Source organism: Thunnus maccoyii, chromosome 19, assembly GCF_910596095.1.
Source record: "Thunnus maccoyii chromosome 19, fThuMac1.1, whole genome shotgun sequence".
NCBI lineage: Eukaryota > Metazoa > Chordata > Actinopteri > Scombriformes > Scombridae > Thunnus > Thunnus maccoyii.
Genome location: NC_056551.1, coordinates 25,899,400 through 25,916,627, shown reverse-complemented (window position 1 = coordinate 25,916,627; position 17,228 = coordinate 25,899,400). Strand labels below are relative to the sequence as shown.

The window sequence follows — 17,228 nt, the reverse complement described above, 5'->3', positions numbered from 1 at the left end:
TCCATCCATCCATCCATCCAACCATCATCCATCCATCCATCCATCCATCCATCCATCCATCCATCCATCCATCCATCCATCCATCCAACCAACCATCCATCCATCAATCCATCCATCCATCCATCCATCAATCCATCCATCCAACCAACCATCCATCCTTCTATACATCCATCCATCAATCCATCCATCCATCCTTCCATCCATCCATCCATCCATCCATCCATCCATCCATCCATCCATCCATCCATCCATCCATGGAAATGTCTGTCAGTCAGTCGATCCACCATGTTGGTCCAGACTGAAATATCTCAACAACCTGGTAAGAGACACTTCAGCCTTGGTGACATTATTTTAGGATTGTTTATACTCATTCTGACTCTTTTTTGTTGTAACATGTAAAGATTTATGTTTTAAATGAGACCAGTGTTATGACTGTAATCAAAAGGGTTGAAGAACAGTAACCTTCTTATTTTGGGCAAATTATTTTCGGGGTTATGCACAAAAATGAGATGCCTCTTAAGAGATTAACAGATTACCACAGACATTCATGGTCCCCAGATGATGGATCCTGTAAACTTTGGTGATCCCCTGACCGTTCTTATAGAGCCAACATGATATTGAATTTATTGGTTCATAGTGAAATACCATTGGATGGATTGCCATATAATTTGGTCCACACATTCATATTCCCATCATCCCATTACAACACACGTATATATTCCCATCATCCCATTACAACACACATTCATATTCCCATCATCCCATTACAACACACATATATATTCTCATCATCCCATTACAGCACACATATATATTCCCATCATCCAATTACAACACATCCTGGGGGGATTTGAATGTGTTGTAATAATTTCGTTCATCATCATTAAGTCATTATTTGGATTTGTCTAATAATTTGGTTTACAACCAAATACCTGCTAAACTAATGACATTTCCATCAGCTTCAGTTGTACTTTGTGTTTAGGACTGATCAGCATATGTTAGCATGCTAACATGCTAAACTAAGATGGTAAACATGGTTGCTGTTGGGTCCCTGTTGACCCCCGCTGCACATACTAGTACTCTACAGCTGAAATGATTAAATGATTAATTGATTAGTCCAATGACAGAAAATTAATTGTCAACAATTTTTATAATTGATTCATCATTTAAGTACTCAAATGTGAATATTTGCTAGTTTTCCATGACAGTCAGCCAGACTAGAGAAGTCATCAGAATATGTTTCACTATTTTCTGACATGTTATACACTGAACAATCAACCAATTAAATTAAAGAAAATAACCTATTGATAGATGTCAGACCTATTGATAATGAAAATAATAGTTGGTACAGCCTTGCAGTACTCCTATGATGGAATAATATGACTTGTTCCTCAGTTTTCTGTGTGCAGTTTGATAAAACACAACTTTACAACAAATGAGCTCACTATAAACTAAAACTCTTGGAACTAGATTTTGACACAGAGTCCGTCTTCAAGACCAGGACCACAAGATGGAGGATGGAGGATCTGTCAGAGTTCATACTGTATTTCAGTGGTGCAATTTTCTGACAAAATTTCAATTAATCAAATTATATAGACCCATATTACATGGAGGAAACCTGAAGATTCCTGGGTTGTTCCCGGTTTTTAATCCAGCCTTTCAGCATGTTAGCATTATAATTGTAAACTAGTTAGTATATTAGCTGTGATAATTACATCCTCACAGAGCTGCTAATGTGTCTGCACTCTCTTGTTTAGTCTTGTTTACATATTAACGCTTACTTTTCTCTCTGCCTTCAGGAGGATGTCAGCTCGGCATCCAGGCTAAAGGAGAGAGTCTGAAGCACTGGTATGAATGCCTCAAGAACAAAGACAAGAAGATTGAGCGCTGGCATGTTCTGCTAAACGACAACACCGTCCAGTTTGAAGATTAAAACATCTTCCCCTCATCTATGTATTTTCTTTCTCTCTCTCTCTCTCCCTGTAGAATATTGTCTTCCAGTGAGCACGGGTGGACAGATATTATTATCCTCTTGCTTTTATGTGGTGCAATGTGCAAGCTGCATTCACAATAGTTTTCAACTGACCAACATGGATGTTGAGACTCTTTGTAAAGAGGAGTGACCACTAAGCAAAACCAGGACGCTGTCACTGTCATCATATCATAATCTGTATCATATAATAAATTAACCTTATCTGACAGGCGGTAATGATTGAGTAGAGTAATTATCATACTTTATGGAGAAGATAAGCCGTTGTTATCATCATCATCACTACATTATGTTGTAATGAAGTGCACCTCCGTGTTCAGACCCAACCGAGGGAATTCCCGGTTTTCCGTCTCTGACCTGTTACCCCCGCCTTGAATCTGTGCTCTGGTGATATGAGATCACATCCTGCGTTATTAGCTGATCTACCGTATGTGACCTCGTTGTTGGAGTGCTTGCATCAAAACATTCACTTTGCTTGTGTTATTGTGCATAATTATCATGCATATGTTAATGAATAAACGGGGGAAGATTACAGATGTTTTGTAGCTTAAATAATGTGAACTCTTGGCTGCAGGTGACACGTCGGTCTCGCCATCACCGCCTTCTCCTCCTGTGCATGCGTGAGCTCTCTTGTCTGCCTTCTGGAGAAATGTAAAACCCCTAAAAATGCTTCTGCATGAAACTCTATTAATAAGAACAAATGAAAGTATGCAAAGTATTCCAGAAAGACTTGTGAAACTGAGGAAATTCTAACGCCAGGTTATCAGATCTGCACTCATGTTTCCGGCTACATGATCAACATTGTGCTCTCTGTGTTCTTATTGATGCATGTCTTAACTCAAGATGTCGCATACACGTGACTAATAAATAAAGACATCATGGAAGTTCTTTTGCTCCTTTCCTTGCTTGATATATGTTGTGACATGGCAGAAAACTTTGTCTGAATCAGGCGAGGTTTGAACCAATCAGCTCAGACAGACACGCAGCGGAGAATTTTGTGAACTTTGACTTCTCTTGATAATACTTGTCTTCTGTCCAAGTGGGTAAAAGTTTATGGACTTGTTACACTCTCACAAGTCTTTCCTGGGATATAAACTGCCACATAATCTACCTTTCTGTGCAGCAGCAGAGAGATCCTATTTTAAGATAAATCTAAAGACAGAAACCCAAACATTTACACTTGACAAACTGGCCGATCAATACATGATCTGACCTACACATGAGGCCAACATATAGAGGGACACACAACCAAATAACCAATGTGTAGAATTCTGCAATATGTAGTAGTTTAGACTAATTTCTGCACCTCATTTAGTTATATAATAGGCAAGAAATATAATCAATCATTTACTGACTTTACTGTCAGTATGAAGTTTACTTAAAATAGTAAAATAGAAGTAAAAATTGTACCTTATTTTGACCATCAAAGTAGAAAAAAATGAAAAAAATGAAAATCTAGTAACTGGTTGTAAAGTGTTGTTACACTCAGGAAGCAAGTGGGCGTCTTGATAAATGTGAGGGGTCATCATTTGTCAAATCTGTCTTAAAACAACAGTCAGGAGCCCAAATGAACAGTGAAACATGTTTTTCTTGCTGTAATCATTCCTCTTGTTCATACTGACCATTAGAAGATCCCTTCATGATACACTTACAATAGAAGTGATGGGGAACAAAATCCACAGTCCTCCTTCTGTGCAAAAATGTTATGAAGCTATTATGAAGCGTCCAAATGAGTCAAATCAAGTAGATATCTTTCAACGTTACAGTCTTTTTAGTGCCAAAGTTCCTCTTTTTGTTACTATACTTCCACCACAGCTCAACAGGGAAACACTGTCCGAGGAAACACAAAGAGGGAATTTGATGCTAAAAAGACTGTAAATGTGTCAAATATCCACTTGATATGACTAACTCAGACTGCTGAAGCCTCATATAAGCTTCACATCTACTTTTAAATGACTGTGTGGACACACTGTGGATTTTGGCCTCCATCAGGAGGAATGATTACAGCGAGGAAAACCTCTTTCACTGTTCATACGGACACCTGACTGTTGATTTAAGACACACTTGAAAAAAGAAATTGATTGATTGTCTTGTTAAATTATTTCACCTCTTCAGATATTTAAGAATCCTTCAAATGACACCGTCCGAGCAGGGAAATTTGCTCCTTGGTTGAACTGCATGTGGACAACAACTCATGACCACACTAAGGCAAGTAGACAGTGTTTCATTTCTAAGCAGTCATGACATAGAGAAGTTGGGAACAAAGGACAAAATCTTCACAGCGTCAGTTACCTGTATTTATATGATGCCTCCATGCCGCTCCACAGTAGTCGTATTTAGTCGTAAGACAACTTTTGAAATGTCACAAGAAAGAAAAACAGAGAAAATGCATTAGGTGCGTTTCCATCAGTTGGTTTGGAGCAAACAAACAAGGCTAAACAAACTGTAGTTTCATTAGAAGAGAATGTTTATTTCTTGTAAAGTTTGTCATTCAGCCTTCAGAGGGTCGCTAGATGGAGCTGACGGCTGGGGAGAGTCTGGACAGGACTCCAAAATAATAAAGTGACTGGGTAGCAAGTAGATACTAATATATATATAAACGGTCCGCTGTGTTTATTATACTGAATCTCAAACAGTTAATAAAAAGTTCCAGCTGAGATTGAGATGTTAGTTGTTTCTTCTTCAGCCACGTTATTACAGTATTTGTTGGTAAAAAGCAAGTATATTAACGTCCTCAGTGGAGAAGCATCTCTCTGAAGAAACATGACCATAACATTACTTTATTATCATAAATATAATTTCTCCCTTTTATAGTTTACATTAAAAAAAAACTTTGCATAATCTTTTAAAAATATACTGTATATTAGGAACTGTATGAATTATCGGGATGGTGAGGAGGTTGAAGAGTTTTTGTTTTCTGTGAACTCTTTAGTCGACTTAGTAAAACATCCATTTACTTTTTTCTTTTTTTTTACATTTTGTCATTCAGCAGATTCTTTATCCAAAGCCACTAACAAGTGAGGACAGTTGACAGTGACTCAGCAGTGGCACAAACTCTGACCAGGTCAAAGTGCAATGTGAAAGAGCGCTAGACAGAAGTTGTTCTTCTTCTTTTTTTAAAAAAATTATTATTAAAATAAGAATAACAGGAAGTAGACGAGTGCATAAGAAATACTACAAACAACAAGAAAGTAGTGCAACAATCAACAAAGGTTAAAGAGTTGAGTTTTCAGGTGTTTCTTGAACGCACCATCACAGAACCACAGAAACCCACAACATCTCAAAAAAATACTTGTTTATCAAGATATTAACATCGGTATCTTATGTGATAGTAAACTTGGACTGTTGGTCAGACAAAATAAGCATCTTTTAAAGACGTCGAGCTTTAGGAAATGGTGACGGACATTATAGATGAACAGTGTGTAGAATTTAGTGGCATCGGCTGGAACAGACTATATATTATTCATAATATTCATAAGTATGTTTTAATTAGTGTATAATCACCTGAAAATAAGAATAGTTGTGTTTTTGTTCCCTTAGACTGAGCCCTTTATATCCACATAGTGAGCAGGTCCTCTTACACGGAGTCCGCCATGTTTCTACAGTAGCCCAGAATGGACAAACCAAACACTGGATCTAGAGAGGGTCTTTCACGTTTCACCGACATCGTAGGTTCGAAGGTTGCATGAGAAGACTTTTTGTTTTACACATCTGCTCTTTAACATATTGACAGTTATACTTTATGCAGTTTCTGTTTATATTTAGTGTTTCTCCCCAAAAACCCTGTTGTGTGCATCCTTGAGGTTTAGAGCTGAATGTTTTGAACATTTTGAAACCTGTATCCATGTTTGCTTGCAACAAGTTCTCAAAATTAGATGAATATCTATTTGGTCCAACTTCTCCACACCAATACATCCACCCTCCAAAAAAACATGTCGCAATAATATTTGTATATCAGTTTATATCAGTTTATATTGTACAGAAGTCCTCTGCAAAGCGGGACAAAGTGCAACTTTATCAAATCAATCATGAGATTGCCACTTCATGGCACCTTTCATACAGGTTTACTGGAATTCAAAGTGCTTTACAGATGACTGACAAGCTCATAATAAGACAGAACAAACCCAATTTGAGATTAATACACACAGACAAGATAATCAATAGAATAGATTAAAATGAAATTAAATAAAAACTAGATAAAGCATAAAGAACAATGACAAATATTCTAATCAAAAGCCTAAAGAGTTTAATAATATCAACGCTTTCAGCTGCATGAACCACGGTGCATGTGCAAGTGGTCTTTTTGATCAATCAATCAATATAGATTGATTAGTTTGTCACATTTAATTGAAGTGTGTATTTAGCTTGTGTGTATTAGGGGCTATGAAATGACAGAAAGTGGCAACATCAGTCACTTATCGATATATAAGTCACATTTGCAGATTGATAAACCTATTTGTGTCTGTGTGGTTGTGTGTGTTAATCAATATGTCATGGTCACTGCCACTCTGTGTGTGTGTGTGTGTGTGTGTGTGTGTGTGTGTGTGTGTGTGTGTGTGTGTGTGTGTGTGTCACAGATAGAGGGAGTGATGTTTGACTACACTGACAGGTCACATGATTCAGACTGATCTGGATGTTGCTTTTATTGTAAACACCCCCCGCGTGCCTCCTCCTCCCCCTTCCTCCCCCCTCCTCCTCTCTCATTTAAAAACCAACCTGGAGTCTGTTAATCTGTCATAAAGTCCTCAGTGACTGAAGCAATAATTAGTTTTAGATCTAACAGCCTCTCAGCTTCTTTCATTCAGCCGCTCTGCTCCGTCGACGCGCCACCATGACGCGCATCGCTCCTCTTCTCGCTGTCATTTTAACATCATCACTCCTGAGCCGCACCGCTGCACAAACCACGATCCTCTGCGCTTGGACTAAAGTTACATCCAACCAAGAAGCGCACTACACTTTTCTCCGGCAGGCCGCTTCATCCCTGCGCCTCTATCACAGCGTCTGGTCCGGGGAGCGCACTCATCTGCTCGGCTGCTCCTGGAGCGACGACGCAGCGTTGATCCAGAACTATTTGTCTCTGTGCCAGGAGCGCACGCAGGAGTTTTCAGATCATCCAGATGATGAACGTTTCTATTTGGACTCCGTGTTTTTTGAGGCAGAGGATGTGTGCGTCTCTCTGGATTCTCCGGAGCTCACCGAGCTCACTGAGCGCGCGGGGAAGAGGGAGGCGAGGAGCGTCGGGGGTCGTCAAGATCGACATGAAAGGTCAGAGGTCAAGAGCCATCAGCGTGTGAAGCGCGGTTTCATTGTGCCGGGGACTCTCTGGTGCGGATCTGGCAACAAGGCGCCATCATATGCAGATTTAGGTATGTTGGTGATTTATCTCACTATAATTTATGAACTTGAAGATCAGTTTTCTCAACCTGTGAGAGGTCACCAGATATTTAAGAAAAGAAAAATGATGCTGATCTTTTCTTAGGTTTTTTGCCTGAATACTTTCACCTCTTCAGAAATTAAAAAAAACACTCATAACCTGTGATTAGGAGTCAGGAGCCTGATAACTCATTTTAAATGTGCCAAAAATAATCATGCAAAGGCAGTAAATGATATCATATTATGAAAGTAATTTCACATAATGTTCATATCATATAAACAAAAAGTCATATGACAGTAAACACTAAGGTGCATTTGATGACCTATGAATATTGCACTTCCATAAAAAAACATATTTTTTAAAGATTAGTCATAATTCCAGAAGACATTTTACCCCTATATGGGTCAAGCTCAAAATCGCTGGATCCTACATTTCCCATAATGCATCACACTAGCCTCATTAGACCTTGCCTGCAGGGTAAATGCCCTCATCTGTCAAACTCTACTACCCCAGTTTGTAAAGCACACTTCCTGTTAAAAATCAGACATTTTTAAAGCTGATATTTACATTTTTTGTTGGCCCTGTTCACCTCTGACCTCAGTTATATTTGTGTATATGTGTATTATTTGTGTGGGTATATGTGTATATGTGTATATGTATACTGTATATAAGTAGCCTGTGTGTGTGTGTGTGTTGTGGTATTTGTCTGGGTGGATCAGATTTGTTTTGGCCAACAAAAAGCATTATATGTATTACTTGTCTCATTTATAAAAAAATAAAATCACAATTCTGTCTCAAAGGGTTTCACAGCATGCAACATCCTTTATAATAACAGAGCAAGAGAAGACAGATGCCTCTTTCAGGACTGACAGATGTGCAGTAAATGTTGTATTTACATACAGAGTAGACAGAAATATCATTAATAAAGTTTCCCCCTTTGCTCTGTGCATCTGATGAGAAGTAAGAACTTAAAGGGGCATTCACTGGTGCACTTCCATGAAGTTGGAGGACTTGCAAGACACAGATTTGAAAAAAAAAAGGTCAAAGGTGATCACATCATCTACGTGCATGAGAACATATAAATTCAAGGCCCCCCCCCCCCCTCCTTAAAACATCGATCCATAGCGTTACGAGTGGTCCAAAACTCAACAGGGAACCTTTAAACCTGCATTAATCGATTCTTTTTTGTCCACTTGTCCTCAGCAGAAACAAGTAGTGAACACAACACTGACGTATCGGCACCTTTTAAGTTGATATGCTGAACTTTTTGGCAAACGGTTGCTTATTACCACATCCAGCCGTTACCAAGCAACATTATCATTCATTGATAATGTTGCTCCAGATCAAACTGGAATGACTCTGACGTCAGTTTGAGATAATAATCCTGTAATTCATCCCTCCTCTGACTTACTCCTTTTCCTCTCTGGTTTAATCTCTTGCAGGAGTTTTTTCAGACACAGACAGCTGCTGCCGTGAACACGACCAGTGCAAAGACACCATCCTGTCCTTCGACTCCAAGTTCGGCGTCTTCAACAGCAACATCTTCACCATGTCGCACTGTGACTGTGACAACAAGTAGGGACTTCTTCATGAACTATCCAATAAATATCAACAGATTTATTATATGCGTTTTCTATGATTCCTTTTCTAACTGTTGAACCACAATGTTACATGTTAAAGGTTTCGCAATTGTCTAAAGGAGGCGAACGACAGGATATCTGACGTAGTGGGATATACCTTCTTTAACCTGCTGAAGATGCACTGCTTCGAGTTTTCCCACGAACTCCAGTGTGTAGAGAGAAACTGGTTTGGAATGTAAGTAAAGGTTATCTAATAAGACTGTTGTGGATGTAGTTTTGTCATTTGAGCACAAATCAATAAAGAAAATTGTGAATTTACCAGTGATTTAGTGGATTCGCTGGAAGTACAAACAATCATAGTTTTGCTTTATTTTAGAAATATAATTAGCTTTTTTTTAAAAATTGTTCTTACTTTTCAATTTTTTTTTGTTTTACATCTTTCTATTGAAATACAGCATATTTTCATGACCTCAGGGCTCTAAAAATCCATCAAATGAAACAGTCTGAGAAGCAAAAAAATTATCTTTTGTTGAACCGCTGACACCTCGTGCCTGCACTGAGGTCATAACCTGCGATGAAGGGGTCACACTGTTTCATTTTATGGGGTCACAAGCCAAAAAGGTTGTGAACCTTTGCTGTGACACCATCAGCAGGTTGACAGTGGTGGTTGTTGGATGAATTGCCATGAAATTTGGTTCAGATATTCATGCCCCCCCCCCCCCCCCCCCCCTCAGGATTGTGACCCCTTTACTTCTCATACAGACAAATACTTTAATTTATGCCCAAATATCTGCAAAACTGACATTCCCATCAGCCTCAAAATTCCTTTAACTTCCAATAGAAAGAAGTTAGAAGCTATTTAGGATAACTTGGGTGAACAAACCCTTTAAAAGTTTTGAAAACATGAACTCTGTTGAATTAATTGATATATATGTACAAGTAATATGCAAATTAAGATGTTAAAGGGGTACTTTTGGGGAAATATGCATACTCACTATAGCCAGCAGGCGATTAGCTTAGCTTAGCTTAGCATGAAAACTGGAAGCAGAGGGAGCTAGCCTAGCTGTTTCCCTCTGCTCAGTCCAAAGGTAAAATCCACTTACCAACACCTCTAAAACTCACTAATTAACACGTTATATCTTGTTTGTTTCATCTGTACAAAAACACAAGTGTAAAAACAAGAATTTGCGATTTTATGGGAGGTTATGTGTGGGAATGTCCATTTCTTTTTGCTACCTTTGGGCAGAGCCAGGCTAGCTGTTTTCAGTCTTTATGCTAAGCTAAGCTAAGCAGCTGCTCGCTCTAGCTTCATATTGAAAGGACACATATCTTCTGAACTCTGTTGAATTAATTGATATATATGTACAAGAAATATGCAAATTAAGATGTTAAAGGGGTACTTTTTGGGAAATATGCATATTCACTTTCTTATAGCCAGCAGGCGATTAGCTTAGCTTAGCTTAGCATGAAAACTGGAAGCAGGGGGAAACAGCTAGCTAGCCTAGCTCAGTCCAAAGGTAAAATCCACTTACCAACCCCTCTAAAACTCACTAATTAACATGTTATATCTTGTTTATTTCATCTATACAAAAACACAAGAATTTGTGATTTTATGGGAGGTTATGTGTGGGAACAGCAGAGCCAGGTTAGCTGTTTTCAGTCTTTATGCTAAGCTAAGCTAACCAGCTGCTTGCTCTAGCTTCATAATGAAAGGACACATATCTTCTTCTCTGACTCTCAGCAAGAAAGTGATGAAGCTTGTTAAACATTTCAATCTCTGTGACTTCTTACAGGTGTAAAGAGACTCAAATGGCTCTATATGCTGTGGTGCATCCACCCACGCTCTACGAGTACGCCACTCCAACCGAGGTCAGCATGAACAGCACAAGCTTCATCAACACTACCACACCTGCAGGAAGCCTGCAGAACAGCACGTCTGACCCACACCTGTTCTCCATCGCTGCCGCAGCATCCACCGTCCCCACACCTTCAACCAGCTCCCCGTCTACCTCCATCGCTCCTGTTACCAACGTTACGGTCTCCACAGATAATCACACATCAGAGGCACCGACAGGATCAACACCTGAGCATAGAGATGATCTGGGGAACACTTTACCCACCAAAACCCAAACTCTGCCTGAGCAGAATATCACAGGTATTTGATTAGAGCTGCAACGATTAGTCAATTGACAAATTACTAATCACCAGCAATTTTGATAGTTGATTGTTTTGAGGCATTTTTAAGAAAAATGTCCAAATTCTCTGGTTCCAGCTTCTTAAATGTAAAAATTTTCTGGTTTATTTAGTCCGCTTTGATAGTAAACTGAATATATTTGGCTTGTGGACTGTTGATCAGGACAAAACAACACATAAGTTTGATCATAAACATTTTTCACCATTTTTTGACATTTTATAAACCCAATCTAGAAAATAATCAACAGATTAGTCTCCCTCATAGCAGATGGATTTTTCTACAGGAATAGTACTAAAAAGACGTTTTCCTTCCCCACTGCAGACAACCGGCTGTCATGTGGTATTTATAAGGATCTTGACGAGTGCAGGAACAAAATCCTTCCCCGGCAGGAGAGATACGGCCTCCACAACTCTGAGCCCAGGACTCTGTACCACTGCAACTGTACAACCAGGTAAATCCACAAATTTCATTCTGCATTTTGACACTTGATCAAAATGCGTTTTAATGACGTCAGGTATTGATTACACAATCTTCTTTAACCCCCGGAGTAAATATTTACAGTGCTATTTGCAGACCATATATAGACAGTGTGATAATGGTGCATTCACCTTAAAATACGTGCATATCAGGTAAAAAAAAAAGGCAGACACGGTGTGGTGTTTCATAACACACAACTAGGCCATAAGCAGTAGACACACACACAGATTCAGAGTGACACTGTTACATAAGGTGAAGGAGTTCTGTGAATCTGCACAGAAGTCATTTCACGTCCTTGGATGTTATCATAATCTCACGTCTGCACACATGCTCTCTATCTACTTCCCTTCTCGATTTGGCTCAACATCTGCATTTGTGTTTTTTTTTTTTGGCATGGCTGTCGGTCTCTAACATGTTTGTCTGTCCATTTAGATTCTTTCAGACTTTGGCTAAACAGAGACAACTGACCGAAGTACAAACTCTTCTGCTGGGACACATCTCTCAGTCCTGCTTCCTGCGTCAGGACTGCACAGCAGGCAACATGTTAGTATACAAACACAGACATAGATGCTTTCACATGGTCTGGCATGGTCAGTAATGTTTTGCACACATGTGTGTCCCTCGGCTTTACGGAGCTTTATAGTGAGTTTCAGCTCATTGTTCATCTGTCCAGCTGCAACTTTACTGTTTTGGTTCACTCTCAGCGGCTCTCATAGCGTCGTTTTGGGCCGCAGCAGGCAGCTGTTTACAGAGTAAAAGCTGTAAAAAGCCACTGTACACTACCTGCTCAGCACCAAACAGCAAACAGACACAGTTAGCTGTAGACTAGCTGGTGAACATAGTGGAGCATTTAGCAGCTAAAGAGCCAGATATTTCCCTCAGGAGTTGGTAGAGAGTAAAAACAGAGCTAAAAGAGAGTGAATATTGGATTTATATTCACTAGGTGGACAGAAACACGACTCCACATGAATGATAATGTCGCTCCGTAACTGTTTGGAAATAAACAACAACAAGAAATAAACAACAGTCAGCCTTATATGTGGCTTAAGCAGTCTGAGTTAGTCATATCAAGTGGATATCTGACACATTTACTGTCTTTTTAGCATCAAATTCCCTCTTTGTGTTTCCCTGTTGAGCTGCAGGAGGAAGTATAGTAACAAAAAGAGGGACTTTGGCACTAAGAAAACTGTAACGTTGAAAGATATCTACTTGATTTGACTCATTTGGACGCTGAAACTTCATATTAGCTTCAGATAAACTTTTAAATACATTTTTGCACAGAAGGAGGACTGTGGATTTTGTCCTCCATCACTTCCATTGTAAGTGCATTATGAAGGGATCTTCTAATGGTCAGTATGAACAGGAGGAATGATTACAGCAAGAAAAACATGTTTCACTGTTCATTTGGGCTCCTGACTGTTGTTTTAAGACACACTTGAAAAATTTTGAACTCGCCCTTTACATGTAAATATGACATCATTAGATTATTAATACTGAAGCATCAGTTTGTAAGCAGCATGTTTCTCTAATCTTTGTTTTTTTTTTTCATGTTATCTTGGATAATTTTACCTCTTTGGGTCTCAAACGGTTATTAAATTAATCCATCCGAGAATTTTAGAGGGGAAATGTCTCTTTGGTGAATCACTCGTAGAAATATGAAATGTGACAAGAAGCCCTAACTAGACACTACTTATATGTAAGAGGTTACACGCCAAAAAGATTGGAACCACTGGTGTAATCTTTAACAGTTATGTTGTATTTTATAAGCTTATTATTTGTTTTTTATATAAAATCTTTACCTTAAAAGTGACCAGTAACTGTAGTTGTCAGATAAGTGTAGTGATATTCAGTTATATAAATAAAATTTACTTGACTTGAAAAAGAGCATCATTTCCCTTTGAAATATAGTAGAATAAAAGTATAAAAAGACATAAAATGGGAACAACAAGCACCACATTGTTAAGTAAATGTACTTTGTTAATCTCCATTACTGCTGTACAGCATCATATAACAACCTCTGCCTCTTCTTTGCTCTGCAGCTGTACAGCAGTCTTGGTGAAAGCAGAGCTCCCTCAGCTGGACCAGAGCAGCGGTGCAGACGTGGAGGAGCAGCTCCATCTACAGGCAGTGAGACTGAAGGTCAGGAGACCAAACACAAGGAGAGCTAAAAGAAAAGACCGAGCCGTCAGACTACACAAACTGTGTCTCAGGATGGTCCGGCCCAAACTGAAGAAGAACAGAAAACAAGCTGCTCTTCAGCCAGCCGTAGGAGGAACGAGGCTCATCTGAATGTGTTCAATATGAAATAGATAAATAAGACATCATGAAATACATTATCAAAAACACATATTATAAACTTGAACTTGTGAATCAACCCAATACATTTTTAAAATTCAGCTCATCTTGTTTCTAGTCTAATTCTAACAGGTTTAGGATGTTAAAAAGACAAAAGCTCAAATTTTAGAAATAGGACATAAATAAATTAAAATGTGGAAAGATTCAGACTGAAATAACATTTTATAATAATGAGCTGAGTTTTAAAAGTTTGATGGATTATTTCCCAACTTCATATTTATATGATGTGTTTTTATCTGCATTTATTAACATGGTTATTCATTTTATAATGTCTTTAATTATTTAATATTGAACTCTTTGGGTCTCCGTTACACATTGTAGTATTATGTATTTATATTGTCTACATCAGGCATGTAGTGGAACTCAGTAGGTGTCAGTGTCTATGTTTTTTAAAGGGAGATAAAGTAAGAAAACCTGAAAACCATTTTCACAGCAGACATTTTGAAACATCAGGAACAGCACAGGTGTAACTAATAATATTAAACTAATAACATTAATAACGACGGCATTTCACTCAGGCCTTAAAGAGACAGGAGCTAAAACGGCCTGTTTCAGATAGAGGCTGAACTGAGGGGCTGCATAAAGGACCAGTATGAGATAAATCAGGAGTTTTTAATTGTAAATCATGCCAAAATATTCCAGTAGAGCCCAAGAATATAAATATAGACCTTTAAATGTGCACAATACGTCCCCTTTAAGCTATGAAGTGCCTATGTACAGCCTCATAGATGCATAAAACACGGCTGTAGATTCTTGTTCTGCTGAAAGTCAAAATGTCTGCCATGAAAAAGGTCTATTGAGTTTGATATCGGTGGTCGTTTTCCCTGAGATGATGATAAGAAGGTGATAGTTTACCCACCTTTCTATGCACCGCTACATCACTTATCTCCACTGTCACTGTTATTGAGGTTTGTTGTATATATATTTGGATTGTACTGAATGAGCTGTAGACTGATGCGAATCATGTTAGTACAGCAATGAAAAAGTACACACAAGAAAACATTTATTTGTAAATATCTGTACATAAGAAACACATGATGAAATATTTGGTTTATGATGTGAGAAGTAAATGAATGACTGATTACATGTGAAGGAATAGATGTATGTTCATTGGCCTTCTTAATGAGAATAAGATGAGATGACTGATAGCACTCTCAGTTTGGTAAATAAGCATGAGCTAGTAGCTGGGTAGCTTAGCTTAGCATACATACTGGAATAGGGGGAAACAGCTGGCTTGACTCTGTCTGAAGGTAACAAAATCCAGCTGCAGTACCAGCACATTTAAAGCTGAATAATTACAACACAGAAGCTCCAGAAGTAGGAAAACCTCATTAAAAATACCGTTGACATTTGTAAATATGCTAATAACTAAAAATCCAGCCTCGAAACAGAGTCTTTCACAACAACCCTAACGCTAGCTGCTAGCTTGGTTAGCACAGTGTGTTTACAGACGTATGGTTAACTGTGATAATGCTAATGCTAATTTTCACTAGTGAAAAACTGGCTTAAAATCATTAAAACTAGATGTACTCACTCGACAAACTGAACATCTCACTCTTTAGAAGGTCTTTTAGTACAACCAAACACTGAACAAGACTTTTTAGGCAACCAAAATTAACTTCCATGAACTGAAAACACACTGAAATAGCGACGGCTACAGTTACGCCTTTACTCTGAATCTGGGGTTACGCCATGGCTATGTTACCTAATCAACATTGTTGCTGTGGTAGTGACTTGTCAATCACAACATAATCATGCCCTAAAACATACACTGCTTTATCATCAAATTTAAATTACATGGGAACATAATTTACAAAATTATTATGCTGTATTGAAAAAGACTTGATACTAGCGATTGAGACCATAAACTCATTAGGAAACAGTTTACTGAGGTAATAAATCAAGTGAGAAGTAGAGTCATATTCTCATAGACTTCAATATAATCGGACTTCTTTTCAGAGCCAGTGGAGTCGCCCCCTGCTGGCCATTAGAGAGAATTCAGGTTTAAAGCACTTCTGCATTGGCTTCACTTTTCAGACCCAGAACTACCCGCTTGTTACAATGATGTAAGTAGCTGCACTGCCATGCTTGTAGTTCTTTTGGTGCACACAACAAAAATATTGTTTAACTTTGTTAAAATAACAAAGGTTTAAATTTCTGATAGCAGCTGCTGTAGTGGAGCTGCTTAATGTTTTTCAGAAAGACCGATAAAGTGAGAGATTGCATTGAGTTGCAGAAGCTAGCGGAGGCTAACCGGATGCTTTCTATATCTTGTTTGTCAAATTCATACAAAAACTGAAATGTGAAAACGGTTTTCGGGGGGATTTAAGTCTATTTCTGGGCCGGGGGCAGTGACTCGCTGCAGTTAGTTCTGTCCTCACCAGACTCACATGTAACCCCTCATAAATCCAGATATTATCGCGTTATTTTCACTTTGGTTTTTGTACAGATTAAACATGTTGTTTATTTTCAGGGGGAGAGCTTCATATTTATCGAACAGAAATGGTATCAATCTTCTAACTTAAGTGAATATTTAAAATGTCAAACTACATTCCTTTAAAATTAGTTTATTTTGCTTCCTTCCGTTAAAGCTTGTACAAATACATGTGTTTAATTATTTATTGTTTTGTTGTTTTGCTAACCTAATAAAAGTTTCAAATCATGATAAATCTGTGACAGTTTATTTTTTCCACAAGACCCACACATTTATTCTATTTATTGTTTTATTAACAGCTTTATTGAAGTATACAGCATGTTTGCAGCACTTTATCTATATATCTGCTGTCTACAAACACAGGGGGACTAAGGTCGTAATAATAAAAGAAATAGTTAAATTAATATCTTGTAAAGATTACAGTGGTTATAAGTTTTAACAGCTTTCTGTTTGTACATTCAGATGTATTGTTTGATATGGACAGTCAGCTCTGAAAATGTAGTTTTTTTTGCATAAGAATTCTGATTTATGAATATAAAATTTGGTCACAATAGCAGGTAAATAAATTAAATAGAACCGCGAGCAGAGATTTCTTTCATATTCATTGAATCCAAACAATATATTTTTCCAAAGTCATAAAAAGCGATGATGTATTCAGCAATAAATCGTGACAATTTACTCCACAGTTGTTGTGTATGTTGGCCACAAAAGACTAAAAATAAATATAGCAGCATTTCTCGAAACTCCCCACAAAAGGTTCAACTTACATCAACGTCTTTCTTGAGTTTCTGTAAATGATGATTAACGGGATAAAACCTGCGAAG

At 38.1% G+C, this 17,228-nt stretch overlaps 2 protein-coding genes across 5 annotated transcripts in view; both read left to right on the top strand.

Moving 5' to 3' along the window:
* The window catches only part of rph3aa (rabphilin 3A homolog (mouse), a), a 42,413-nt gene extending 39,535 nt beyond the window's left edge, over positions 1 to 2,878 (top strand). For 3 of the 4 annotated variants that reach the window (XM_042394773.1, XM_042394776.1, XM_042394774.1), the window contains exon 16: positions 1,800 to 2,878. In XM_042394773.1, the coding sequence (XP_042250707.1) occupies positions 1,800 to 1,933 (134 nt within the window). In that variant the 3' untranslated portion in view covers positions 1,934 to 2,878. The remainder of the gene's footprint in view (positions 1 to 1,799) is intronic. The other variant, XM_042394775.1, reaches the window with a different exon arrangement.
* A 3,745-nt stretch (positions 2,879 to 6,623) lies between these two features.
* Positions 6,624 to 14,444, top strand: pla2g3 (phospholipase A2 group III). The gene is made up of 7 exons (XM_042394786.1): positions 6,624 to 7,356; positions 8,807 to 8,939; positions 9,045 to 9,179; positions 10,738 to 11,099; positions 11,460 to 11,589; positions 12,048 to 12,158; positions 13,655 to 14,444. The coding sequence occupies exons 1-7, from the start codon at positions 6,822 to 6,824 to the stop codon at positions 13,902 to 13,904; spliced, it is 1,656 nt and encodes a 551-aa protein (XP_042250720.1). The 5' UTR covers positions 6,624 to 6,821; the 3' UTR covers positions 13,905 to 14,444.
* Positions 14,445 to 17,228: the final 2,784 nt, after the last annotated feature.